The 27,975-nt window shown below is 41.7% G+C and overlaps 4 protein-coding genes across 7 annotated transcripts; 1 reads left to right on the top strand and 3 right to left on the bottom strand.

The window, feature by feature from the left end:
• The first annotated feature begins 3,380 nt into the window (after positions 1-3,380).
• LOC114774556 (regulator of microtubule dynamics protein 3-like) lies at positions 3,381-8,582 on the top strand. 2 transcript variants are annotated; one of them, XR_003744826.1, is made up of 13 exons: positions 3,381-3,497; positions 4,003-4,219; positions 4,307-4,466; positions 4,539-4,679; positions 4,976-5,273; positions 5,361-5,463; positions 5,554-5,614; positions 5,699-5,774; positions 6,473-6,550; positions 6,697-6,795; positions 7,415-7,487; positions 7,569-7,649; positions 7,736-7,796. XR_003744826.1 is itself a non-coding variant. In XM_028966342.1 (13 exons), exons 2-13 carry the CDS (start codon positions 4,015-4,017, stop codon positions 7,799-7,801), a joined length of 1,422 nt encoding a protein of 473 aa, XP_028822175.1. In that variant the 5' UTR covers positions 3,381-3,497; positions 4,003-4,014; the 3' UTR covers positions 7,802-8,582. The 2 variants fall into 2 exon arrangements, 1 of the variants encoding a protein (XP_028822175.1); XM_028966342.1 differs by having other exon boundaries at positions 7,434-7,487; positions 7,736-8,582.
• A 1,870-nt stretch (positions 8,583-10,452) lies between these two features.
• LOC114774555 (DNA repair protein RAD51 homolog A) lies at positions 10,453-14,240 on the bottom strand. Of its 3 annotated transcripts, none has more exons than XM_028966340.1 (10): positions 14,222-14,240; positions 13,208-13,312; positions 12,982-13,119; positions 12,774-12,891; positions 11,909-12,000; positions 11,565-11,659; positions 11,261-11,374; positions 11,007-11,136; positions 10,788-10,909; positions 10,453-10,663 (listed from the first exon to the last, which is right to left on the bottom strand). In XM_028966340.1, the coding sequence occupies exons 2-10, from the start codon at positions 13,289-13,291 to the stop codon at positions 10,540-10,542; spliced, it is 1,017 nt and encodes a 338-aa protein (XP_028822173.1). In that variant the 5' UTR covers positions 13,292-13,312; positions 14,222-14,240; the 3' UTR covers positions 10,453-10,539. The 3 variants fall into 3 exon arrangements, with proteins under 3 accessions (XP_028822173.1, XP_028822171.1, XP_028822172.1); XM_028966338.1 differs by lacking the exon at positions 14,222-14,240 and adding an exon at positions 14,091-14,214; XM_028966339.1 differs by lacking the exon at positions 14,222-14,240 and adding an exon at positions 14,029-14,055.
• A 931-nt stretch (positions 14,241-15,171) lies between these two features.
• LOC114774557 (kinetochore scaffold 1-like) lies at positions 15,172-21,809 on the bottom strand. Its single transcript, XM_028966343.1, has 17 exons — positions 20,181-21,809; positions 19,958-20,081; positions 19,800-19,876; positions 19,153-19,251; positions 18,744-18,859; positions 18,585-18,675; positions 18,383-18,499; positions 18,199-18,286; positions 17,902-17,973; positions 17,772-17,811; positions 17,525-17,629; positions 17,297-17,397; positions 17,136-17,204; positions 16,939-17,048; positions 15,725-15,846; positions 15,526-15,651; positions 15,172-15,408 (listed from the first exon to the last, which is right to left on the bottom strand). Exons 1-17 carry the CDS (start codon positions 21,750-21,752, stop codon positions 15,312-15,314), a joined length of 3,126 nt encoding a protein of 1,041 aa, XP_028822176.1. The 5' UTR covers positions 21,753-21,809; the 3' UTR covers positions 15,172-15,311.
• A 611-nt stretch (positions 21,810-22,420) lies between these two features.
• LOC114774553 (kinetochore scaffold 1-like) lies at positions 22,421-25,765 on the bottom strand. The gene is made up of 11 exons (XM_028966337.1): positions 25,702-25,765; positions 25,400-25,472; positions 25,072-25,111; positions 24,924-24,983; positions 24,735-24,820; positions 24,602-24,657; positions 24,387-24,408; positions 24,256-24,296; positions 24,091-24,143; positions 22,707-23,954; positions 22,421-22,489 (listed from the first exon to the last, which is right to left on the bottom strand). Exons 2-11 carry the CDS (start codon positions 25,426-25,428, stop codon positions 22,421-22,423), a joined length of 1,704 nt encoding a protein of 567 aa, XP_028822170.1. The 5' UTR covers positions 25,429-25,472; positions 25,702-25,765.
• Positions 25,766-27,975: the final 2,210 nt, after the last annotated feature.

Genomic DNA, 27,975 nt, shown 5'->3' with positions numbered 1-27,975 from the left:
TTGTGTAAAACTCTTCCCACAGTACACACACTGGTAGGGCTTCTCTCCAGTATGGATCCTCTGGTGCTTTTTTAGGTTTGATGTGTCTGTAAAACTCTTCCCACACTCAACACACTGGTAGAGCTTCTCTCCAGTATGGATCCTCTGGTGTATTTTAACGTGCGATGCTCCTGTAAAACTCTTCCCACACTCCACACACTGGTAGGGCTTCTCTCCAGTATGCATCCTCTGGTGTATTTTAAGGTTTGATGCTTGTGTAAAACTCTTCCCACAATCCACACACTGGTAAGGCTTCTCTCCAGTATGTATCCTCTGGTGCTTTTTAAGGTTTGATGCGCCTGTAAAACTGTTTCCACACTCCGAACACCTGTGGGTCTTCTTTTCAGAATGGATTCTTTGTTCCGTTACAAAGTTCTTCTCTTGTTTTGAACTGTAGACACATGTCTTGAACTGGTGCATTTTTTCTTCAGTTACCTTTTCACATGTTTGATCCGTGAATTTGTTTCCAATTTCTGCAAATATAGGAACAATTTAAATTGAAATTTATACTATTTACACTGTGTAACTTCATGTGATTGGTAGTTTTTTACGCAATGTATAACACTTGTCTGAAACAAATATGGGGTGGCTTTTAATTCTTTCTTAAAAAATTATTCCACTTCTCGCAAGATATTTGCATTAGTTTTGGTATTTTTATATGTGTTCTTAATCTTCACACAGCTATGTGACTTTTGGCAAATTCCTTCTAATATCCAAATCACTTTAACCTGAATCACTCACCTAAATAGTCTTCATCATCCATCTCTTTCTTCACATGAATTCCTGTTGGTTCCAGTGTTTCACCACAGTTCAGAGATGTGATGGTATCTGATGATATTTCTGGTTTAACATCTGTGCTGTTCTGGTCTACACTCCACAGATCAGTAGGAAACAGAGACGGACTGGGATCCATCTTGGGACCTTGGAATGAAGCAGAACATGTTGTAATTATTCTTTGACAAAGACACATGGAAAATACAATAAAACAGACAAAGCAGGTTTGTAAGAATACATAAAGACACACAGTCACTTTCACAAATATTTCCCTGGAGATTCCTCAGGTTCGGCTAATTTTACACTGAGCACAACAAACTCAAACTTCTCTCTATTCTCACATTTTGAGCTTCATAGTAAGAAATGTTTTAAAATTTTTACTATCATGCATACACAGAGGTACACGAGTACACAAACTCACGGACTTGCATACATTTTTTAAGACACTTTCTGTGCCACTGAACTCTGGACATATTGGGATGCCGTAATAAATGTCACACATATTTTAGCCTCCACTGGTAGAAGTTGTAGGTATTTACATGCAGTAATGTAAAGCACAGGTATTAACCATATTGGTGAAGCAAGAAGCAAATGCCTTATGTGGTTTGTACTAATGTAATAATGGGATAACAGGGATAAAAGTTCTCATTCAGATGTGTTTAGGGCTCTTGTGCCCTGGCTGGTGGTGCAATGAGTCCACAGCTGTAAATAAAGATGATGAAAATTCTTCTGCTATAATTTACATATGAGTTCATTCTTATCAATAAAAAACAAAAGGCTGTGAATATTTATGTATATGTGATTTATCATTTCTTATTTTTTTTATATAAATTAGCTAAAACTTTTATTTTCACGTTGGCATTATGGGGTGTCACCTTTAAAAGCGATTAATAATTCATTAAAAATAATTTTTTTAAATGTAATTTATTTAAACAATGTGGGGTGGTCTTTCTTTTAAAAAAATCCACTTCTCTCAAGACTACTTGTAAGGTTTTGGTATTTTTAAACTGAGAAAGCTGCTAAAATTCATACTAATGTTCAAAGCACTTTAATGCCCTACAATCTTTTTAACTCCACTCACCTGAATAGTCTTCATCATCCGACTCTTCCTTCACATGAATACCTGTTGGTTCCAGTGTTTCACCACAGTTCAGAGATGTGATGGTATCTGATGATATTTCTGGTTTAACATCTGTGTTGTTCTGGTCTACACTCCACAGATCAGTAGGAAACAGAGACGGACTAGGATCCATCTTGGGACCTTGGAATGAAGCAGAACATGTTGTAATTATCCACCCACAAAACATAGATCTAAACAGAAAGATATTCTTTGACAAAGACAAATGGAAAATATAGTAAAACGGATAAAGCAGGTAGTGGGCTGGAAGGTTTCGGCATTAAAAGTGAGAATGATCCCAGACATCAGTCTGAATGCGTATTTAGCTGCTATTTAGCGTAACTGTATCTGTGATAATTTGTAGAAAGGAGAATCACTCAGCGAAAACAGGACTATTTACCGGGAAGCTGCAGCTCTCGCTGGGTCTACTTGCTCTCTTATCTCTATCTTTTACCACCAAGAAAGGCGGCGGCGCCACTTACTGGTGCGGAGTGTCACTGCAGGTCGGTGTTCCTACACTTTTCATTACAACGATTTCATTATCTTTTTTTTCTTTGCATAAAAGCATATTCAAAACATGGCCAACTTAAAACATTAACAAACGCCTGAGCAGTACACTGGTCTTTGCCATTTTGTTTCAGGGTATCTGCAGGTTTAAGGGAGCCAAATTAAAGACTTTTAAAGTCATTTTAAGGAAATTTTCATTACATTTAAGACTCTTCATTTGGTTTGTCTAATACACTTGGGCAGAGTTTTTCTCTACAGACACTGTAAGGACTATAGATGCTCTTCTGAATTATTATCTTTCCAAATATCTGTAATTTTTTGTTAGCTTTTGTCAATATTAACAGACTCATACTAAAGCATACCACTAGGGAGCGATCATTTTAGTTTTTATATTTTGGAGTTATTTCATGCGTACACTGCACCTAGGCCACCGATCCAGTAATATCAGAGACATGATTTATATAAGGAGAACTCCAACTCTCAGAACACATCCACCTGCAAGTGCATAATGTAGACGTCTAGCTCCAATGGACGTCTATTAATTTTCCATCAGGCCCGGATGTGGCCTGCGGGCCGACAGTTGATGATCACAGAACGGCAGCATTTCTAAGACCTTTAAACTCTGAATTTAAGGATTTTAAAAATAATATTTATGGCTTTAATGTAAGAGAATCCAATTTAAGACGTTTTAAGTATTCACTGATACCCTGTTGTTTATCATAGTGTAATTCCTTTTTAGGGCCCTCGAATTTGCCATAATAAAAAAACAGTGTTTGTGCCACTCTCAAAACTTTTGGCCACGACTGAACAACGTTTCCTTCGTGATTTTTTTCCCTTTTTGTTCAGTAAGAATCTGGCAATCATTAGTGTTGCCATGTCCGTGCAATATAAACCGTCGAAATATAAACGGCTCGTTCTCGTAGACTTTGACGCAGCAGAACAACGAGATCTGGCAACAACCGGGACGCTGTCAAGATAGCGAAAGTGTGAGGTAGGAGGGATGCGTAGCTCCATCCTGAACGCCACATCTGTCCGGCATGTCTGGTTTTGTCAATAGAAGGTAGGACGGTGTGTCGTTAACGTGTTTAGTTACTTTTAGTCGTATTAGTCTTTAAGCAAGCACTCGTCTTTTCCCCCCTACTGAACCAGGTTAGCACACCGGCTAACCCGCGCCTGCACCTGACAGGGTCCGGGCTGCAGCTGGGCAGAAACGTTGAGAACCGAGGAACGATTAGAACCCGTCGAGTCGTCATTTCTGACCCAGCTTCGCACGCCGATGATGGTCCAGCCTGTCAGCGGTGTGCGCGGACAGGGAGCATGTTAGCCGCGTTAGCTTGTTCCACAGGCAGCGTTAGCAGTTAGCGAGTCTGTATCGCCTTACACACCAAGTAATTATTAATCACGTCTAAAAAAAACATTATTAAGACATCCGAAATGTAAAATCTTTTTTGTTTTATAAAATGTAAATATTGCTGTGCTCATACCTATAATATACAGCATCTAATAAGTTTAGTATAATGTAATACATTAAGCACAGCCGTGTTGTATTACATATTTTTTTCCAGGATCTACTGAAGATGCTCGCTTGTGGAGTCATGAACACGCTGGGAAAAAACGGGCTGATTGGCATAGGTGTGGGAGCCACGGCCGGTGTCGGACTGGCCGGCTACTTGATATACAAGGAGGTGAGCCGGAGACAAAACGAAGCCCCCCCGACCCCGCCGCGACCTTTGCTGCTTGACCGCACTGAAGGGGAGTGCATCCAGGTGGTTGAGGTTCAAGGTAAGGCTGTTGTCCGAAGATGCAGGCTTTTAAGGCCCCTCCTGTCGTAATAAGTGTGCGACACCGCTCCTTCTGGTGTGTTTGTAGAACTGGGCGCTGCATTTCATGGTCTCTCCCCGGAGCAGCAGGTCGAGCTGCGGAACCGTCTGGACGAGGTGCTGACGTGCGTTTCAGGCCTGAAGAAGGAGGTATCTGAGCTACGCAGTGGCCTCAGTGACATTGCTGAGAGGATGATCGAAGACGTGAAGTGAGCCTCACACACTCTGGCGGGAATTCCTTCGTTTTTGATCTAGTTAATGAAATGCCCCCTTCTCCACAGGAAGGCAGTAGAGGAGAGCCACCGGGCACGCCGACGCCGCCACATCCTCCCTCGTGAGCGCTCTGACTCCATGAGCTCCAGCTCCATCTACTTCAGCGCCAGTGCCGGCCCTGCCAGCCTGTACGGTGACAGCGAAGCCGGGTATGGTAGACGCTCTTTCACTGTGTTTGAGTTCGTCTTCTTTAAAACACATTTTATACAGTGCCATCACTTTCAATTTCCACAACCAAAGATGTGCTGTGAAGAGATTAAATTACAAGTTGGGATAAGGAAGTGCATTATAATTCATTTTGGGGGGGGGGTCCAATACAAATGAGAAGGCAAGGTTTCTCTGATTTCCGAAAATCCGATAACGTGAAAATACTGTAGACTCCTGTACTGACCTACACATGGATGAGTGTATGTTTTAATAACCATTATATTCTGGTTTTATATAGCTATTCCACAGCCAACGCAGAATCGGACTACACTGACCGAGAGACGGACCGCGAGACGGACAGGGAGGAGGATAAAGAAGAAGACGAAGAGGACGAAGACCGCAGCTGTGCCACGGTCCTCACCCTCCGCCAGGGGGACTCGCAGGCTGAGGAAGATGACGACGACGACGATGATGAGGGGTTGGAGGTCCCCAGCCCCGAACTGACGTCGCTGCTCTCCCAGTGTGACCTGTTGCATGAGGGGGACCACACAGCGAAGACGCAGGGCTTCCATCTGCTCCACTCCAACAAGCTACTGGTGACCAACGTGTCCATCCGCGTGTCTGTCTGAATACTTGTCCAGTTTAAAACATGGCCTGAGCTCTTTTTGCCTTCTCTCTGTCAGTATGGTGAAAGCGTGGAGTTCCTGTGGCGTTTGGCCCGGGCCTATAAAGATATGCATGAAATTACCCAGGATCCTGAGGACAGGAAGAGCTATGCTGAGCAAGGTGAAGTTAGGAATGCTCTTTCGGCACTTTTAATTAATGACATCGTCAGTGCAAATTTTTCACTGCAATCTTTTAACTCCGGGCCTGCAGGGTGTGACGAGGCTGAGGCTGCGTTGCAGAGGAATGGACTGAATGCTGAATGCCATAAGTGGTAAGTGCTGAAGTGTTCTCCAGAAGTGTCAGTGTCTCCCGACCATTTAAAAAAAATTATAATAATTCTCTCTATTTTCCTTAGGTTCGCTGTCCTCACCGGTGTCAACTCTCAGTATGACAGCATGCACAGCAAACTCAAGAGCAGTCACATCCTCAAGGTAAACCTGTCTGCAAACTCTTCATTTTGGGGAATACTTCGTCACAGCAGGCATTTCCTGACTCCCCAAGGACATCATTTGTCAAATTCCAAATCTGTACTACTGCACACTAGAATATTTTCATTATTAATTAAAAAAATTTTGGAGATACTTGAAAATATGTAATGATCACAAAGGAATGTGATGAAAAGAGCATTGTCTGTTTTAAATGGCAAATTGAGGTACTACAATAAACAGATTATAGTAAACGGTAAAAATGGATTTAATTTCAACTGAGCTTAATTCTTTTTCCTCATTTGAAATTTTGTTAGGGCTGGTAACTTTTTTTTATAATGCAACTCATTTTATAATGTTTAATGCATTGAAATGAACGCATTGTTCTGCTGTCAACGCCTGTGCAGGGAGCGCAGGAGCGGCAACCAGTCGTTGTTTCTCGCTCGCCACAAGAACCCGCTTTCTGTTCTGTTCTAAGCAATGCAAAGTAACAGACCCACACATTGGTTTCAATTTGGCGGCACACGACGTCACGGTGAATGGGGGGGGGGGGGGGGAGCGGCTACGTTGATCCCTTCAGCGCTACATGCGCGTGTAACGTTACCGCCTGAGGATTCGAGTAGGCTTTGGTCTAGGAGACTAATCACGTTGGATTGTTATACATTATATATACTATGTAAATAACTGTGGTGTATGCTGTTCAGGAGCATTTAGACCGAGCCATCGCGCTGCGTGATGACGATCCGCTCTGTTTCTACATGCTGGGCCGCTGGTGCTACGAGGTGAGCTGTAGAAATTGGATTTGCATTAAAGTGTTACTCTGTGTTGATGTGTTTAATGCTGCATGTGGCTTTCATGGGATTACCTGTACTAGCGCTTGAGCTAATTGAGCAGCGGCAGTATTCAAATGTGATTATTGAATGTGCAGATGTCTATGCTGGGCTGGCTGGAGAAGAAGGCAGTAGCAGCAATGTATCCATCTCCACATTCGCCAACGTTGCACGAGGCTCTGGAACATTTTCTGAAGGTAAAGGTACACTTTGATTAGATTTCTGACAGAAATGAGATTAAAATCAACTGCTTAAGTGCAGACATTTTATATGTATATATGACAACACAAGAAAAATGTAATAGTAAAATAATTTCTGCTGTGTTTTATACAAGTGGAGTATACAAGAGAGTAAATAAATTAATATGGTCTTCTGTATAAGTTATTTAAATATTGCAAAGTAATGAATGTCATAAAGTCATTCATTAGTAGATATTTGACAACAGGAATAATATTGTTCCACAGTATACAGACATAATTATTAAATATTTCGGGGCTTAGTCAGTCACATGTGGCCTTGTGTGCCACATCCACGATATGAAGTGCTGAGCACTCTACGCACTGAGTTCATACGGCGCTTTGGTGACTTTGAAGCACAAAAAAAAAAACAAAACTACATTTTGAGCGTCTCCGCTTTTTGGCCAGGCAACTGAAGTGCTGCATAATGGGATCTGTAGTTTGTGTGTTCTCAGCACTTCATATTGCCGGGCTATAATCTTGCGGGATGTAGCCCGTGGGTCAGTGTATATTGTTCCAAACTGTAATGGCTTTTGGGAATCTGACTGGTCCTGCAATCCAATTGTCTGAATAAATGTAGTCTTTTGCGCCCCCTGCAGGCAGAAGAGCTCAGCCCCGGCTCGTCCAAGACCGTGCGGCTGTACATTGCTAAGGTAACGTGATGTCAAAACTATTGAAATGGGACACTTTTGAAACGTTATTAGAATGTTAATGAGTCTGTCTTGTGTTTGTAGTGTCACAAGGAGCTTGGATACACTTCAGAGGCCTGCAACTGGGCCAGGTTGGCCCTGAAAACACCCAGTGGCACTAGCGAGGTCCGTCAACGTCCTGCAGCATCTCAAAATTTGCCACAAGCCAAATTAATGTCAATTAATGATAAATATTTTATTCCCTTAACTAGCCTGACAGCTCTGAGCTGGAAGAGGAACTGAGAGCTTTAATCGACACGTCAACAGACCCACACTGACCCCCAGTTTTCACGAGCTTCGTCCAACCAAGCTGAGAGAGCCACGGGTTCTCACTGGCTGGTTTTAATCCATGCATCTATGTGTCTGGATGCGAGAAGTGGTTGATCATGGTGGATGATGACCAGTAAGAAGTGTGCGGTCGCACGTTGTAGCAGTCATGCTCACACTTCACCCTTAACATCTCATGTTTACACGATTGAACTCAGACGGGACTTTCCTGTCCTGATTCTTCCCTGAAGTTGCCATTCCTTTTTTTTGTTTGATAGCATTCCGCATACATTTATATTTATGTATTTGTGTATTGTTTTTTTTTTTTTTTCCCCTCCCCCATGGTACAACTAAGTACATTTGACCTTAAATTCCAATACAACAATAGTAACACTTTAGAGATTGAACAGGTCTGCTATTAAACCTAAAGCACTGAATTGAAATACAGAAAAAATATGTTGCTGCCTTTTTTTTTTTTTTCCTATTTGATTGACATAAAATGTCTTGATTCTGAAATGTGAAATGTTTGTTTGTCTTTATTTATTAAATGTCTTTTGTTGTTTGGCCTTTTATTTAAAGTCATGACAAAAAAACTGTCCATTTGTCAGTATGTATAATGTATTTAATACCTAAAACTTCTCTGTTCTGCTTTGTTCCCACTTAAATAAACAGATTTTAAGCCAGACATGGCGCTGGGGAAAAAAAACAATCCCGTTGGAAGGAAAAGTTTGTGCTACTATGCTCCAGGACAAACTCTTGCATTTATATCACTGCTCAAAAAGTGAAAATAAAGGGAACACTTAAACAACACGCTTCTGTGAAATTAAACTGTCCACCTTGTCAGTCAGTGTTGCTTCCCATCAATTTTTCATGCTGTTGTGCAAATGAAAAGAAGAAAGTGAAGTGATTGTCACTTGTGATACACGGTGCACGCAGTGAAATTTGCACTTAACCCATCACCCTTAGTGAGCAGTGGGCAGCCATGACAGGTACCTTGCTCAGTGGCACTTTGGCGGATTGGGATTTGAACTGGCAACCTTCTATCAGACGAATCCGCCCTTCTCTGTCAACCCAGGCCACCCAACTACTGGTTCAGTCCTTAGTAATCTCACGACTGGATTACTGTAACTCCCTTCTAGCTGGTCTTACCACTATGTACCATCCGACCTCTACAACTCATTCAAAATGCAGCAGCACGACTGATCTTCAACCTTCCCAAATTCTCCCACACCACCTCTCTGCTACGCTCCCTCCACTGGCTCCCAGTAGCTGCACGCATCAGGTTCAAAATACTGATGCTGGCCTACAAAGCCAAACATGGAGTAGCACCACCCTACCTCACAGCCATTATTACACCTCGCACTGCACCTCGTATACTCCGAGCCTCCAGTACTGCTCGCCTGGTCCATCGCTGAAGGTACGAGGAAGACATTCATCTAGACTCTTCTCTGTCTTGGCCCCTCGGTGGTGGAATGAACTTCCCCTTGATGTCAGAACAGCTCAGTCACTGAGCACCTTCAAACGGCAGCTCAAGACCTTCCTCTTTAAAGAATATTTAGATTAAATTGTAATTTTCTTGTCAAACTTGTGTACAGAATCTACAACAGAGTGAATAAAATAGATGTATTCATAGTTGGGGTCCTAGTGAACCGGAATTGATCTCTTCATCGATGGTAACTTAAGCACGTTGTAAGTCGCTCTGGATAAGGGCGTCTGCCAAATGCTGTAAACGTAAACCTTCTGATTACGGGGCTGCTTCCTTAACCGCTAGGCCACCATCGCCCCATAAATGGAATATACAACAGGTGGAAATTGATAGTAAATAGCAAGACATCCCCAATAAAGGAGTGGTTCTGTGGATGGTGGCCGTAGACCTTTTGAATGCTGGCGGTGTTTTTGCTCTAGTGGTAGCATAAATTTGACTTCCATTGATAATGTTTGTCTGGTTTTGCTACGAGCACAATGAACGATGTAAAGTACTAAATATTTAGTAAGTATATTTAATTCATTCAGATCTAATTGGGTCTGTCAGAAAGACAGACCATTTATTATTGTGCTGAGAATGGCAAAAAAGAACATGTCTTACGTTAAAGACCGCCACGCGAAGACAGTCAAACGTAAAGAAACAACGGAGTGGTCAGTCCGAAGGCAGTACCACATTAAAGAATTCCCATTTTACAAATTCCATGCCCGCAGCTGTGACCAATGCCCGGACAGACCAATCAAAATTTCCCCTGGAATTTTGCCTTCTAGTATATCTTAATCTTGTGTTCCTTTTATTTTTCTTTAGCAGTGTATATAATAACAACTTGCTTTTTAAATATAATGGAAAAGATTTCAGAAGCTGGAAATCCCCATAATCACCAAAAAAAAAAAGGTTCTTTCACTGAACTATATTTTCAGATATAATATGAACCTACTGATCATGGGTCATGAGTTGTATTATAATCCAAGTAAAACATGACAAAAGGTCGCCTTTTAGTACTAAATTATATACAGAATGCGTAGATATTTAACAAATAACAGGACATGACTATGTACATAACACAGTGTTTCAAAACAGGGAAAAAAAAAAAAAAAAAAAAAAAGCTTGTTATGTTCTTCAGCAAGGAAGTCATTAAATGATGAATATGCCGCTGCCTCTCTCATCTCGGTCCACCTCTCCACAGTTTATATCGTGATTCATCTTCTCCCACCAGCGTATCCTGAAGCTGTTGACCAGTGTCAGGTCACGCTCATGCACGAGTCCTCAGTCCTTGGTGTCTCCCACCCCGTCAGCATTGATGGCGAACATGGCCTCAGCCTCGGGCAGGCACGGCGAGTCGTAGATCTTGCATATCCTGGTCTCGCCTCTGCCTTTCCTCAGGTACAGCCTGTCAGAAGAAATCAGAAAACAATTTTGATTAAGTAAAAAAAAATAAATAAAAAAAATAAATAAAAATAATAATAATAATAATAATTTAAAAAGCATGCCGTAGGAAGAAGTCCATGATGTACCTTGTAGTGGAAGCGTGGGCCAGAATGTTGCCTCCAATGGGCTTCTTAGGATCAGCGGAGAACATGGCAGCTCCGTCCACCTGGGCTACCACCTGGTTTGTGATGACAACTGCCACGCCAAACTATCAAACAAAAATCAATTATAAACCAATAACAATAATAATAAAAATAATAAAAAAAAAACACCTACATCATTCAGACAGGATGTTGATGACTAACCTCATCAGCCAATCGCAGCAGCATGCGCAGGAAGCGGCCCAGGTGACCCTGACGGGCCGAGAGCTCCCCCCGGCCCGAGTAATCGGTTCTGTACAGGGCTGTAGCACTGTCCACGATCAGCAGGGCGTACCTAGCAGAAACGAGGACATTCACAACGTCAAAACAGCTCCGCTACTTTTTCTATTAATCGAGAATGGACTGAGTGGAAAGGCTTCCTCTTGTTCGTTAAAGATTCTAAACTGACATCTTCCTACCTGGACTCAGCCATCATGGCGGAAGCTTGGTACAGGAGCTGGGTCTGGTGGTCTGTGTTGAATGCTCGGGCATAGGCAACATTATCGAGGACGTCACCCCCAACCAGGCCGTACCTGTCGGGCAGAGTTTCAGTTTGATTAGCTCTGGTGATTACCAAATCCAAACTTGGTTTCAACAATTTTTCTGAGATGAAAATAAAATGTTCCTGGCATTTTGCACATTTTCCCTAGAATCTGTAAACCGGTGGCAATGTTGAGTTTTCCCTCATAATAAACACAACCGGGGTCGAGTTGGACATCTTACCGCTCAGCCACGGCCAGAAGCCTCTCCGGTCGGAAGGTGCCTTCTGTGTCGATGTACATGGCTTTACCCTCGCCACCACCTTGGTCAACAGGCAACTGGTGAGGGCGGGGGAATAATAAATCCATATTCCATCACCATGTACACCTTGTGACCATCAAAATGTGAACAGTATACATAATTTTAAAACACTGTACCGCTGTAGTGAACGTTTTAAATTAAACTTTTGTTTAATCCCGGAATCAGAAGTGTGTGTTGTGAGCCAACTAGCTCATGACAGATTGCAGAGATTTATAAAAAAAAAAAAAAAAAAAAAAAAAAAAAAAAGATGCAAACAACTAAAATACCTGACAAGTGACTGCAAGCGTGTGACACAGCTGCGTCTTCCCCGTCCGAAACTCACCAAACATCTCAGTGATGGAGCCAGTTTCTACGCCACCTGAGCATATGAAAATGCAAAAAAAAAAAAAAAAAAAAAAAAAAAAAAAAAAAAAAACGCTAAGCAATAATGGCTTTTTCAAAAAACTGAATCTGTTCAGTAACCCGTGTTCATGTGACTTTAGTACATAAATCACATATTTCATCACAGAATAAATGTGAAGTGTTCCCATGATAAATGTGACATTAATGGCTTTCAATTGTCTCATTTGTCCTTTTGGAAATAAGTACACTTATGTATGCAGAGATGACTTAAAAGTTAAGGTTCCCATTCTTTAGTTAGGGCCATATCTTTATTATATTTTGGTTTAAAATAAAAGCATTTGTGATGTTAAACTTATTCATTATATTGTGTCATTTTATGCAATAAAGAGATGAATTTAGCATTTATACAGGGATTTAGAGGAAATCTTATAGATATTAAAAAATAGATATTTTACATTTTAAATATATAAATGAACACTCAAAATACATTATCGATACAGCAATATATCACAATATTTTACGTGGTGATATTGTATAGCTACAAGGACATGACAGACTGATTACAATATCTTGTATTTCAGCTCTGTTTTTACAATTTTCAGTGAACTGTATATCCTGATATAATCAAATCTTGAACCCTGAAAGGAGAATCGCAAAATAGCTTAAAAATATTGTGATATTATCTTTAGGTCATATCACCCAGCCCTTCATCCAGTGTGGTTAGAAACTGGGAGGGTTATGGGACTGACGCTCTGGGAATAACGGTCCAGGAGAAGCGACAGGAATTACCCTGGAGTAACTTGTCAAGTTCCTTGGAACCGGTCGATATCTGGATGATTTCGGAGCGCCGCTGGTGAAACTCTGTGGCAGTTGTGAAGCCCATCGGTACCAGCTTCGCCGCTTCAGTCTGAGGGGAGGTGGGGGACAGAAGAGGGGAAATTATTATTATTTTTTTAAGATGTACTTTAAACTGATCTTCGCAGGAAGACTATCGTACCAGAATTTTATCTGCTTTGGCCTCACTGATGCCCTTGATGTTGAGAAGTTCCTTCTTGGGGGCATACGCTACAGCTTCGATGGTGTGAAAGCCGGCGTCCTCCAACTTTTTTAGATCACTCGCACTGATGCCACATTGCTGAGGAAACAGAACACCATTAATTAGGAACTTAAATATTTCACGGTTATCTGGCTACGCAAATCTTATTTTTCCACCAGGATGGTACCTCAAGTCTGCTGAGAGGCTGAGGGCCAAAATTCTCCTCTTCCTCAGTCGCCGCCTCCACCCTGGCCTCGTTCCTCATCGCCATCCTGGATTCTGTCGGACAGCCCTGTTAAAAAGCAACCACAGGACATCAGAGCAGCCTCCTCCGTGGCCTAGTAATAAACTCCTGTAAGGGTGGAGCGGGCAGTCCTGGTGAGGGTTACAGGTTCAAATCCCCAACTGGCAAGGGCACCTTTCACGGCTGCCTACTGCTCACATCATGCTGTGTGCTCTGCATCACAGTGATGACAAGAACCAACCACTGGGTCTGGGTGGTAGTAGCCTAGCGGGTAACACACTCGCCTATGAACCAGAAGACCCAGGTTCAAACCCCACTTACTACCATTGTGTGCCTGAGCAAGACACTTAACCCTGAGTGTCTCCAGAGGGGACTGTCCCTGTAAATACTGATTGTAAGTGACTCTGGATCAGGGCGACTGATAAATGCTGTAAAGTTATTATTTCGAAAATGTCGAACTTGATTCGCCAAAATACCGTGAGCCACATCGACATGCTCGATTACAGACAGCCCCGTATATGTAAACACACAGCACAACAAATAAAATACGACTTAGAAAACGTAAAAGTCGTGTTTGTAACACGTGTTATTTTGCTGGTGCCTGAGCTTTACAAAAAAAAAAGGCCCGATATACACCAGATCAGACCGGTCCGTCCACGACCCTGGACCTGACCGTCGTAGACCAACGCAGACGCAGTGCAGGCGACAACCGAACAGCAACGACGCAAAACACACAAAAAAAAATACACAAAACAGACACGTACCGCACTTAGACGCCGACGGGCGAAAACGTGTCGGTTATCGGTAAATTTAGTCAAATACCCACGTAAGTTAAAAGTGGAAATGTGAGGAGGAGCAGCAGCACAAGCAGGTTTTTTAACAGCGCCGGCGTTTACTGAAGCAGGAGGCCCCGCGCAGGGAAACGCGACAAGGCGACCGCGTCGCCATCTCACTCACCTCTCAGCGAGACGAACTTTCCCGCTCGGCCCGGCGGCGCCGGTGACGTCATGACGTCCACGTCGCGGCGTGCTGTCTTAAAGGGGCAGGCGCGGCTCAAAACGCCGAGAAAGAGTGAGGGGACGTTTAGGAAATATTTCAGACTTTTGGTACGCATACACATGTGAAACTGCCAAGCATGCATTTATACCTGAAACGCTCGCACAGATACAGGTGAAATAGACTCTTATGTAACAAAAAAAAAATTAACTTCAACGGTGTGTTAAACGCCCATATAGCATTAGTGAAGCTTTTCACATGTTCGTGTGAGGGGAAAAATCTTCACTATATCCGGAAGGCGGTTCTGTGGATTCTTGAGTGGCGACCCGTTTCATATCAGTAATGGTATGTTGCGCATGCGCAGTCCAAACCGGGCAGCGTCGCCGCTCTCCCTTCTTTCTCTCTGTATCATCTCAATACATCTCAGTGTGTCCGCGAAGAACTGAATTATGTCTTCATTGGCCCAAACTCCAAGGAATTAGCGAAGTTAAAAACAAATGGAAAAAAATGCATGCGTGTCAGTTTCATTTGTGAATGTGTTTCACATGTGTTTGTGTAACAAGTCTGAAATATGTCCTAAACGTGGACTCTTAGCATCAGAATCAGGAAACTTTATCAATCCCGAAGGAAATTGCTTCGGAAATTGAAAATGTTTCTAGCAGAAGCCAGAGTTCATTAATCGATCCTCAGTTATGGAATAGCAGCATTAAATGAACGGTTAATACATTTAGTAATAACCTGTATTGAATTAGTGTTACACTAAATGCGACATTGCCCTTAACGGAAAACAATTATAATAATAATCGAAGACAGCTCCTAAAGCAAGGAAAAACACTTGCAGATTTTCACGACAAATTTATTTTCACAACACAAAGAATATGCAAAAAAGCACCATTAAACGCTTAGGCTCTTAAAGTGGGAACACTAACATTTTATTATTTACCAACATATATACAACAAAATATAATGTCGCATACAGCTAAATGATAAACTGTAAACATTTATACATACACATTTCCAGTATTTACAACAAAACCGGTTTATGTCAGGCTTAGGCCAGCAGATCGTCATGAATTATCTTCAGGACCTTGGTTAAGTAGTTCTTGGCAGGGGTTACTGAAGACACGCTGGCCGCTACCTGATCCATTCTGTCAGGGGATTGGAAGGGGGAAAATGAAAAAAATTAAACATTTCGCCTTCTATAATACGATGTTCACTATAAAACTGTACAATATTAACATGGTCAGAAAGTGCTCGTTTCTAACCTTGTTTCACCAATATAGTTATGCAAGTGCTGGATCTTAAGACAGCCAAATGGATACGATGAGGGAATATCTAAGGTGATCTGGAACTTGACAAAGGCTTTGAGGCTGGAAAACAAGACACTGACCCTGGAACAAAAACGCAAAAAACATTACTAAAATAAAAGCTTTTATTAAAAAAATGAAACAAATTTAGACCTACATTGTGTCCGAACAACTAATCTCCAAAATCCCCAGTCTGAGAGCACCCCACTTCTTCAGCCGGTGGATCTCTTCGCCCAGGAGACGACAGCGGCTCACCACCAGGCTGACATCATGCAGCAGCTGTCAAGAGAAACACAGGCTGTCAGTTTACTGTGAATCACAAAACTCAAGTTATATGCATGCACTACCAGTCAAAAGCTTGGACGCACATACTCTGTGGCGGTTATGGACGGGAGATGGGAGGACATTTTAAACAGCAAAGCAGCTCACATTGCAATACACCTGTGATCTGAGATGAACAACCCAGGGTAATTCAGTGCTGACTGGGGGATGATGGGAGTTTTTCCTTTCCACTGTCATGTTTCAAATTCAAATTTTATTTGTCACATACACAGTCATACACGGTATGATATGCAGTGAAATGTTTTTTGCGACTGCTACAGACCACAGTATTGCAAATGTTGCAAGTAAACAATGAACCAATATGCAAATATTGCACTTTTACGTCTTAAACATAAAATATGTGTAACTGGTAGGGTGAAGGTGTGCAAATGAGTTAGTTTTTTTTTTTTTTTTTGACTGCTGGTTTGGCTTGCTTAGTAGAGGCCTTGAGTATTGTTTTGACAGAAGCCTAGTGGGTAAGACACTCGCCGATGAACCAGAAGACCACAGAGTTACTACTACCATTGTATCCCTGAACAAGATCCTTAAACATGAGTGTCTCCAGGGGGACCGTCCCTGTATATACTGATTGCAAATACTCCGGATAAGGGGCGTCTGATAAATGCAAATAATGAATCAATTTTTCTTCAGTTTTACATGCTTCGACATCTTTTTTTTCATCAGAAGATGCTCATTAACACGAGCCTTTGGGGCTTATGGGCCATCTCCGTTGTCCAACTTAAGGTGGTTGAGAAACCAGTGGTGGCCTGGTCGGTAAGCATACCTTTAACCAAAGGGTTCAAATCCTGAACTGCCAAAGTGTCACTGAGGTATCTTTGAGCAAGTTAATGTGCACACTGCTCCATGGGCACCTTTGATGGAAGCCCACAGCTTACTTGCTGCCTTGTTTGGTTTATTATATAACCTTTGGTGTGTTATTTCAATCTTGTCTCTTCAGTTTTGTTCTATATTATAAAACATACAAGACCCATAAACAAATAAGTTGCTTCCAAACTTTTGATTAGTAGTTTCAAAGTGGTTTAAACCTACCATGGGAATGTCCCGAGTTGTCTGGTACTCCTCTGTCCAATTCTTTTTAGACTGTGTGTACTGGTAAATCAGCTTATGCAGCATATTTGCATGACACTCTGACTTATCAGCTGCAACAAAAAAAAAAAAGAAGACAGATTGAGGCCAACATGAAAATCACCAAAATGACCAAATGGTAGTGAATGTTTTACTCTCACCATCCAGCAGAAAATGGAATGAGATGTCAAGGAGATCTTGTTCAGACTGGTTGCTCAGGCCATGTTCTCCTATAAAGCATAATGCCGATACATGGCACCTTATCCTCCTCTTTTTAAAAAAATAATGTTATAAACAGTATCTCAAACAGGATGAATCTTACCTTTTGACTGCTGGAAGGTCACTTCTAACTGAATAGAGTTGTACAAAAAGCTGAACAGAGCTCCGCTGTTGCATTTCTGGCTCAGTTTCCATTCATTCACACTTTCAGATAAAAAAAAAAAAACACAAATATTTCATTTGGATAATCAGACTAGAATTGTTACAAAACCTCGATTAGCTATTTGTCTAATAAAAGTGTTATTTGGTGATGTATGAGAGCAGAGCTAACCTATCCAGGAGATTGATGTGGTTTTCCATCTCTCGAGTCTTTTTTTGCAAGATCACCAGCTTTTCCCCCAATGCCATCTTCTCACATCCCAACTGGGTAAGGTGCCTACACGCACAAAAAAAAAAAAAAAAAAAAAAATCAATAATGATAACTCCTAAAAATTCCTGCTGTAAAATATTTTTATTGAAATGAATGATTTTTTTTTTATCACCATATGAGGCCACAAACAGCTCACTATAAAACATACCTCTGTTTGTTTTCCAGAGCGACATCTAGAGTATCCAGTTCTAGGGTTTAAAAAAAATAATAATAATAATTTCAACTACATTACCTCAAAAACCACAATAATGCTTTTTGTATGTTGATATGTTTCCTGCCTTTTTGCCGTGTTTCCAATATTGGTGGCAGGTCAAATGAATCTGTCACCGCAGAGTCAATTGCAGATATTTCTAAAGTACAAAATATACAAAAAACGTAATTAAATATGGAGACAAAATCATATAGGATCTCTTTAAAGCATAAAGGTAAAACAAATTGAAAAGTATTGTTAATATATGTAATTCCAGTTTGCCATATTTCTCTCGTTTTGATTCTAAAATACAAAATATATATATTTTTTTTAAAGTTGTGCGTAATGACATCATAAAGTGCTACTGTACAATATTTCTGCATACCCATCTCCAAACCATGTGCACATGCATCCAACTCTTCCAGCCACTTGTCAGCCTTCGTTATCTTCTCCCTCAGGCTCTCCTCAGCCTCCTATACTCGGTTGAGGAGGAGGAGGAGAAACAGTTTAGGATGCAATCGCACCAAAAATCACACATATGTGATTGAATTGAGTTCCGAAGAGCTCACCTGCACCGTGTGGACCAGTTCAGAATACATCCCAACCTTCATTTCATGAGAGCGGGCTTTACTTCTCTTCCTAAAATAACCCTTTCTCTCTTTCAGCTTGGAGCCAAAGATTTGGAGCTAGAGGGGGAAAAAAACAAATGAAATACATTCATGCTTTTCAAACAACAAAACATGATTATTAATATATTTTAAAATTACACACCTGTTCTTTTGACAAGACAAGCATTTCCTGCAGAAGGGATTTGTTTACATTTCTGAGCAGACTGTCCTGCTCCAGCATCCGCGGCTTTAATCTGAAAGCACAGACAAAATTATGTATTTATACTCAAAATTATAAAAAAAAAAAAAACGGGACACCCACCCTTCCACCAGCTCCGTCAGCTTCTCACACTCAGCATCATAAACCCTTTGTTTGGGGCGGTAAATGTGCAGCTCCCGCAGATGGTGTTCAATACTTTGTTTGTCATCAGGAACAAACTAAAATAAGGAAAATAGTTTAATATGATGCAGAGCATTTGTTTTGGTAAAACTCGTTTTATTGGAATAAAACGAGCCAACATATGCTTCCAATTTTAAGAATTTAACAATAGTAAATTCACACATAAAAACAAAACATACAAACATAATAACAATATGCAAAGCTTTTTTAAAAACTTAGATGAGGGTTCTCCAACTCACAGACCTCATGGTTTGGGCACAGTGTTATTTTACAGTTTTGGCCTCCCTGTGAGTCAGGTGGATTTTGATTTAAAGTGAAATTTGGTGCCCACCTTTTCGGGAAGTGCACTTGGCCGAGATCTGTGTATGACAAAGTCAATACCAAAGTGTCGCAGAAACTCGTTTACTGTAATGCTGCCATCTTCAACTTTCTGAAATGAAGAACAAAAAAGAAAGCATTACATATATACAGTACAGGCCAAAACTTCGGGCTCACCTTCTCATTCAATGTGTTTTCTTTATTTTCATGACCATTTACGTTGGTAGATTCTCACTGAAGGCATCAAAACTATGAATGAACACATGTGGAGTTATGTACTTAACAAAAAGTGGAGACCTGGCCTCCAGTCACCGGACCTGAACCCAATCCAGATGGTTTGGGGTGAGCTGGACCAACAAGTGCTAAACACCTCTGGGAACTCCTTCAAGACTGTTGGAGAACCATTTCAGGTGACGACCTCTTGAAGCTCATGGAGAGAATGCCAAGAGTGTGTAAAGCAGTAATCAGAGCAAAGAAAGTCGAATATAAAAAATGTTTTCAGTTATTTCACCTTTTTTTGTTGAGTACATAACTCCACATGTGTTCATTGTCCACATGTAAATGGCCGTGAAAATAAAGAAAACACATTGAATGAGAAGGTGGCCTTTACTGAATATACACACAAACCAATTTTATAAAACCATACTTTAGGTTAAATACCTTGTGGAAATCAAATTCAGAATCCATTGTCTCATAATCCATCTGGGAGTCACCTTGCATTTCTGCAGATTTATACACTGCAACATGAACATACAGCAATTAGATCATTTTTCGCCAAAATGAACAGGAACATTTCAAGTTCCACTTCGATCACTCACTGGACTCAAACGTTGCTTCACATTTAATATTGGTGGAGTTACTGCTGGAGTTGGTGCCATCCATGGTCTTCACTGACCCTGCTGGACCTTTACTATCCCACAGTACATTAGGGCTTGAAGGGACCTGTTGGGAGAGAAATTGTATACATACAGTTTACCTATTTTCTGCCAAAATGGATTGTAAAATTATCCAAATAGTCTTCAACTGAAGGAAAAAAATTACCATTTCTTGAATGGGTGATTCTGACTGTGGCCTCTTTCTTTGAGAATCTTCAGTCTCTTGGTGATCCTCGGGAAATGGTCTTTTCAGGCCTTGAGAGGTTGCTGAATCTTCATCATCCTGCACCGGAACTTCGGATGGTGTTTCTATATCCATTGTCTTATTGAGACAATTTCTGTCCAAGGTTTCAGACACATCCTCATTGGCGCTCATCTCTGGCAGCTCGATATCATTGAGATCGTCTACAGTCTCGAAGCTGCCATTGGGTTCGCAAGTGGTGTAATCATTCTGAACTGCAGCAGCAATTTTGGACATAACAGGGTCAGGATCCGTTGGTTTGGGTCTCGAGGGGAGTTTGGGAAGGAACCCTCCAACAGAAATGCGTGCTGTGAGTGCCTTGTTTTGCCAACTGCCCATGGTTTTCCTCTCAGAACCTTCAGACAGTGAATTGTTCCGCAACTCGTCTGAAGTCGCTGTAGTTCTCAACTCCTTCAGACCTTCCGTTTCAGTCAATCTCTCCCTCAGCTGAGGCAACGGGGCTGTGACGCTCCCCACCACCTCCTCGTTGCTGTGGTTCATACATTGTAATATGCTTTGAAGTTTTGACTGGAGATCTGCCAGACTCTTGCGTCTTGATTTGATCGGTTCCTCAGACCGGTTATCACCATACATCACTACAGAATCAGCGCTGTCTGCCACATGAGTGTTTCCTTCAGGAAGCACACTTTCCTGACAAAGAAACTCTGTGTAGTGATCTTGAGGATCCACAGGAGCTGGTTCATTTGTTCTTTCTACGCCAACAGAGTCTATAACCACAGTTTTACTTCTAGTGAATTCCATTTCATCCAGATCACAAGTCACTGCATTGGCAGACTTCCAGGATTCCAGGACTCTATGGTCCTGAATAGAAATGGAAGACATGGCTACCCTCTGCTGATCTTCAAAGTCTCGGGTTACTGAAGACACAGGGGATGAACAGACGTCTGGCTCAGGAGTGCCAATAAGACCAGTCTCAACTTCTGTCCTGGTGCAGGTTTGAATTTTACATTCTACTGAATCAATCCCAACATTTCCAGTGATTGTTCTGTTCATTTCCAGACCTTCCATCATTTTAGGACAATCAACATTGCTTCTCTCTACTTCTTTTCTACCATCATTTAATTGGTTTGAAGATGAAATGTTAGGTGAACTTTTTCTTGCCTGGTGAGACTCAGTCAGAACAGTCTGACTTTTAGTCATTTCTGTGTCATTAAAATCTGAAAGGCTACTAAAACCTGTGCTTCTTTCTTTATCGTTTACTGACCTGAAGAACGGCTCCTCATAACCACACAACACTTTTTTCTTTCCATGAATTCCAGTCATTTGCATTTCATTGTCCTTCATTGGAAATATAAGTGTTCTGTTTGTATCCTGGCTCCTAGTAATTTCCATGTCGTCATCAGGGACTGAGCCACTAGCAGGCCAGACATTGGAAACAATCTGGTTTAAAGTCAAATCCATGCATGTATTCGCATTGGAAGGAATGAACATGCTGTCTGTTTCTACATTTCCACCAATGACCCCAGTCATCTCCATGCCCGGACAGTCATCTGTGCAATTGTCACTATTGTAAGACGCCAAGCCTGTTCCCGATGGGTCATCATTTGAAAAACGGGTTTTATTCAACTCTTGATTGCCACCAACATCCTTTGCAGCGTTGAGTGAGAAATCATTGACCAACTCTGTGTGTTTCAAGGCAATAATTACCATCTGGTTCCTTGTCATTTCCATGGCATCTGGAATAGGTTTGACCTCAGTGAACCCAGTCTGGTTTGAGTGACCGTTTGCCTCTATGCATCCACTGATTGCTTCAGTCAGCTCCATGGTCAGTCCATCTTGCAAGAAGTCCACGCCTCTGTGAAAGGACAAACTTTTTCTTGGTTTATTGATTGACATTTTTAGTGAATGAGGCACCAAGCCAATGTTTTTGGAGTCGGTGACCACTGTTTGGCTCCTAGTCAGTTCCATGTCATCAGGATCCAAGTTACCATGAACTCTGGAGTCACTGGCCACAGTCTGGCTTGAAATCGAATTCATATAAATGCTCTGGTTGGAGGGAAGCAGGCTTCCACCTTTGTTGCCACTTGAGTAATTGTTGGCTTCTATGCATCCAGTGATGGCTTCTGTCAACTCCATGGCCTCGCCATCTTGCATGAACTCAACACCTCTATGAAAATGCAAACTTTTTCTTGGTTCATTGACTGTCAGTTTTTGTTCTTCTGTATGCACTGCAACCGTCTGACACTGAGACATCTCCATGCCATTATCTTTATCTGAAAACACAATGGTTTTGTCAAAATTGCAAATGCTCCTGGCAGGCTGTAATGAATAACCCACCATGTGTTTTGAGTCAGTGACCACTGTTTGACTTCTAGTAAGTTCCATGTCATCAGAACCTGAAGAACCAGAAGCTATATAATCTTTGGAGTTGCTGAAAGCTGCCTGGTTTAAGGGCAAATCCATACAAACACTCTGATTTGAGTGAAGCACTGTGTCATTTCTTTTAGCTTCAATGCATGCAGTGACTGCTTCAGTAAGCTCCATGGCTTCATCTTGCATGAAGTCAACAGTTTGGTGAAAGGACAGGCTTTTTCTTGGTTTGTGGACATACTGTTCCTTTTCAGAGCATTTGAAGTTGATTACAACATTCTGTCCTTGCGTAAGTTCCATACCATCACAATCGTCCTTTGAAAAAATAAGGGTTTTATTTGTTTCATCTCTGCCCATATGGGTCACTTCTATATGTCCATGGAGAGCTTTGGTCAGGTTCATGCCCTCACAATCCACCACAGTCTGGTTAGACAACATGCTTCTCCTTACTTCACCAAAAGGCTCCACTTGATCAAAGCCTTTAGATTTGATGTTTACTGTCGAAATACATGGAATTTGTGTGCTGTCAGAATCAGGAAGACACAATGCATTAGCAACGCTGGGAAAGCCACCACCCCAATGTTGATTTCCAAGCTCATGAGTGGATGCACAGGCAGTTTTGGAAAATTGAGTCTCAACTTGCCCTTGAATTCCAAAGGACCCACTCACTACTCCAGTAAGCTCCATCCCACACTCATCCGCAGAGAAAATTTTTGTGTTATTGGGATCAAGTCTCAAGGTCTCAGCTCTATTATCCACATCTGTAGTTTTGAATTTGATTGCAACAGTCTGGTTTCTTGTCAATTCCATATCGTCCTCATTGTTGGGCAAAGTTGATTGCTGCGAGGCACTTATCCAGTGTAAACCTTGTCCAGGAACATCATAGTGCCCGTGACGAGGCCCTCCACCCTCAGTGTGGATTTTTGTGCGCTCTATCAGTTGTTGTTCTGGATGTCCTGTACTTCTCCTCTTAAGATGAAGACCCTGGGATTGAGAGGTACCTGGACGGTCTGATCTCCTCGATGACAGAACTGGAGGAAGATTTTCTTTGTCGGTTCCAGTAACATAATCAACATTTTTAGGTGCCACATCACACTTTTTGGAATTATCCTTCTGTGAAAAACCTGCTAGGAAGGCTAAAAAGTCAGTATCCCTTTCTACTTGAGTGTGGAATATGCTTTTGTCCTGAGTCGTTTCGTTTTTAGAAAGTCCACTGCTGGTCATCTCTGTTCCACAGTCAAGATTCAGGTTTGAGTCCTTGTCAATAACAATAGTGTGACAGTGGGTCATGTCCATGTAGGCATCTTCTTCTGCATCAAAAACCTTCGTCTGATCTCCCTGTACAGTGGGGTCAGTGAAGAACCTGACCTGTTTAATAATACAATTGGGCAAATTGTTAAGGGTGTGCTTAAGATATTTGAAGAATTGTGTCTCATTATAGTATGAATACAATTATGACACAAAATGGTTTAAAAGCCTTCATGTCATTAAAAATGATGATAACCTTGTTGTTTAGCTGTGAGACGTGAAGAGGTGCCATTAACAGGTCATCCATGCCTGTATTAAAAAAAAGAGGAAATTAAGCATGAGCAGATACATAACAAGGCACCACAGTTAGAAATCAGTGCTACAAAACAATATGGCAGAACAGAGGAAAATAATTCAGTACCAGAAACGGGCTGAGTCCCATCCTCATGAATATAGATGCCCCTGTATAAACAGTTAATAAACACACAATCTGAATTTTACCACCAATTGGCACAAACATTCATTAACTGCAGTAATCAGATTTAGCCTTACTTTGTGCTCTCAGGATCTGTTCCTGTCAAACAGAAAAGAAAACCAATAATGTAAATTATCGCTAAAACGCAACTGAAAGCCTTATTCCCATCAAAGACAAATGTGTTACATTTTAATAGACTTTAAAATAAAAAGGGATAAGAAAAATCAAACCAAATAAAAAATATATACAATCTTGTCTCACATTTTAAGACAAAAACCGAATAAAAACTTACCGCTGGTGAAAACATCTTGCAAAGGACTCCGTACAGGAGGCGCACCTCTTTCATTACTGGTGGGAGGAGAGGTGATAAATAAACTCTGAGGGTCTTGGTGCACATTTCTAAAGCATACGCTGTGAATACTTACTTTGCAAACAAACGAATGTCATTTTTGGAGGCAAAGCTGACCCTACGTGAATTCCGCCTTTTTTCTGTTGGCCTGACATTCTCAGCCTGTTCAAAAAAAAAAAACATGAGCAAACAGAAGAGATTTAAAGCATCTGATGGACAATAATCCAACAGGCAGCGTAAACTCATAAAGCTCAGTTGTTGCTACCTGAACCTCTTTCTGGTCTGAGTCAGAGAGTCTGGTGGAAGGGCGAGGTGCTTTTAAAATCTGGTAAAGCAGCAGATGTACGAAACAACAAAAGTAAATAACAAACAAAAATAGGCCTGATATTGTCATAAATCTATAAACTACGCACCGATGAAATCCTCCTTCTGCTTGACCCAGCAGGTTCAAAACTGAAATTGATAGAACGATTAGGTCAGTTTTTAGTTTTTTTATTTAGATGGGTGTTGCGCTGAGTATCACTTTCACATGATATGTAGGATGAATAGGGATGGGTCAATAAGTAAAAACAAAGACTATATTGAGCATGAATAAATGTCAACAAAAATTATAGAGATAATATACACGAACAGAGCACTGACACAATGGTCTTCTGTTTCCCCAAAGCATTTCTTGAAAGGACATACAGTCCTTTCTGGCCTAGAGTAATAACGCAGCTAACAAGGCATCCATGTACTCACTCGAATCTCAGGGTTTCGGTGGGATCCATTACAGGCTGATAACGGAAGCCCACTCAGGTCTTCAGAAGGATCACTGACGGCGCAGAGGTTTATCAACGTAAAAAAAATATATTGTTATGAAAAAAACGGACAAAGTGGAGAACGGACCACGGACAGAAATTAGATACAGGCTGCTAGCATTAGCTTGCTAACTATTAATAACCTGAACGCGTTTTCACGCCTGCGACTGGACGTTGTGACTCGCGTGTGCGTGCGTTATTGTAGAACAATAATTCATTTTGGGGTTTGAACCGTCTACTTACGTCTAGGCCGCTTGCATTTGACAGCCCTTTTCTGGTGTGTACGAGTCGCTGTTGTTAGACAGCTCCGGCAGTTTGAATTTAACCGCTCCCGGTGCTGTCATGCGCAGTAGCGCCGTTTGGGTTCTACGGGACCCCGCCACAGACCTTGTTGCCAAATCCGCGTAATATCCACGATGCGCACTTTTTTTTTTTTACATCAATTTTTCTTTTTTTTTTGGCAATGGATGGTCGTCGATCCCACTACAAGCTAACCCAAGGGGCCTTAAAAATACGAACACTGGTTGTGTCGCGCTCTGCCTACATCTTCACAAAAGCAAGCCATGGCATTGGTTGCCTGGTTTTATTCAAGATTCAACATTGATTGCAAATTCATATGAAAAAATTTGACAAGAAAATTAAATGAAGATCATTATTTCCCCGTGACGGTCACTTGCCGCCTTAGGGACGATTGGCCCTTATATTTATTTTTTCTAATAATAAACTAAGAAGTAGCGCCGGGACACGGGGTGGTAGAAGCCTAGATGGTACCACACTCGCCTACGAACTGGAAGACAAATCCCACTTACTACCATTGTGTCCCTGAGCAAGACACTTACATTTACCTTTACAGCATTTATCAGACGCCCTTATCCAGAGCGACTTACAATCAATAGTTACAGGGTCAGTCCCCCTGGAGCAACTTAGGGTTAAGTGTCTTGCTCAGGAACCTGGGTCTTCTGAATCATAGGCGAGTGTGTCCCTGTTACTACTAATTGTAAATCGCTCTGGATAAGGGCGTCTGATAAATGCTGTAAATATAAGTAATAAATTAAGGATAAAGTATATTAGGCGCGCACAGAACCAGATCAAAATTACCCATAAACTGTTTTGTAGGTGGAGAACGTCACGAAAACACTGCGAACGAAACATCGCACGTTCCACCGACAACCAGGAGGGGGCACCAACGACAAGTCCCGCAACCGGAAGTGACGATTATTTTTTTACCCTTTCAAATTTCCCAAGCGCGGCGCGCGCCGAAGCGCTTTCCTCGGATGTAACGTTGTCGCGGCGGCCATTGGGTAAAGGAGCACGGTGATCGTTTATTAAATATATATATGCTGACTGAGATGATTGTGATCGCGTCGAACTTTTCTTGCAGTCGACCACTGCTCGCTGAAATGAAGAAGGCCGGACAAGGTGAACCCAAGACGACAGTCACCAAAGCTCTCGGCGACAACCCTGCCAGGTAAAAATAAAAAACAACAACATCAACACGCACACAATTCCACAGCCCAGGGCTTCAACTAACTAACCGGCGATTCTGTCTCTTCTCAGGAAAATTCCGCCCGGAAAGTCCCTCAAAGCGTGAGCGCCGTTTATTTCCCCAAATTGGCCGTAAGATCCCCAGCGGGCGTCGTCCTGTCTGAACGCCGCCTGTCCGTCTTTCCTCAGACCCTCGACCCGGTATGCCGCGCAGAACGAGCTGAGGGAACACAACCAGCTGCTGGCGTCGACCAACGAGGCTTTACAAAAGCGGCTCCACGAAATGCAGGTGCGTGTTCGCAGAAGGAAAGTCTCTGTCGTTTCATTTTGCGTTTGTCAACCAACTCTCAGCACCACTGGCTTAATGGCATGTAAAGCAGGTTTACCTGAAACTAACCTTTTTACAAGTTAAACTGGCTAAAAACAATGGCGAATATTGCATTTTTTGTTTTTTTTTTTGCACAGCAACACTGGTTTTAGGTGTTTTATTGTCAGATTCTTGCCTGCTACACACCCCGAGGCTCAACTTGACATCCTTTTTACACCGATTGCATTCCTTCGTATGTGTAGAGTAAATGTTCTACGCTGGAGCAGGAGCGTAGTGTTCTCAGGGGGGAAAACGAAGACATTCTGAAGCGTCTGAGGGAATGCCACGTTCTTCTTGTGGCCGAAAACATTGACCCTGGTAAGATGCAAAGTAGCCTCTTTTATTTATATATATATATATTTTTTTTAACCTCTTGCTCACTCATTCATATATAGGTGTGTGTATGTGCATAATATTTCAGTAATGACTGTATTAACCTTTCAGTGGTGGGAGAGAAAATATGTCAGACATCGGCCCAAGATGAAGAACTGAGAAGGGCGACAATGGTAACGCTATGCCACCATTCTGACAAACGATAGAAGCCTAATAACTTTCTTTCTCTTCAGATTGTGATATTACTGATATTTGAAATTGGCGACACTGTTTTAAATGTCTGTGCAATATTCATTGCTTTTTTTTTTTTTTTTAATCATCATTGTTGTTAT

Source organism: Denticeps clupeoides, unplaced genomic scaffold, assembly GCF_900700375.1.
Source record: "Denticeps clupeoides unplaced genomic scaffold, fDenClu1.1, whole genome shotgun sequence".
NCBI classification, from domain to species: Eukaryota; Metazoa; Chordata; class Actinopteri; order Clupeiformes; family Denticipitidae; genus Denticeps; species Denticeps clupeoides.
This window is presented reverse-complemented; position numbering and strand designations above follow the sequence as displayed.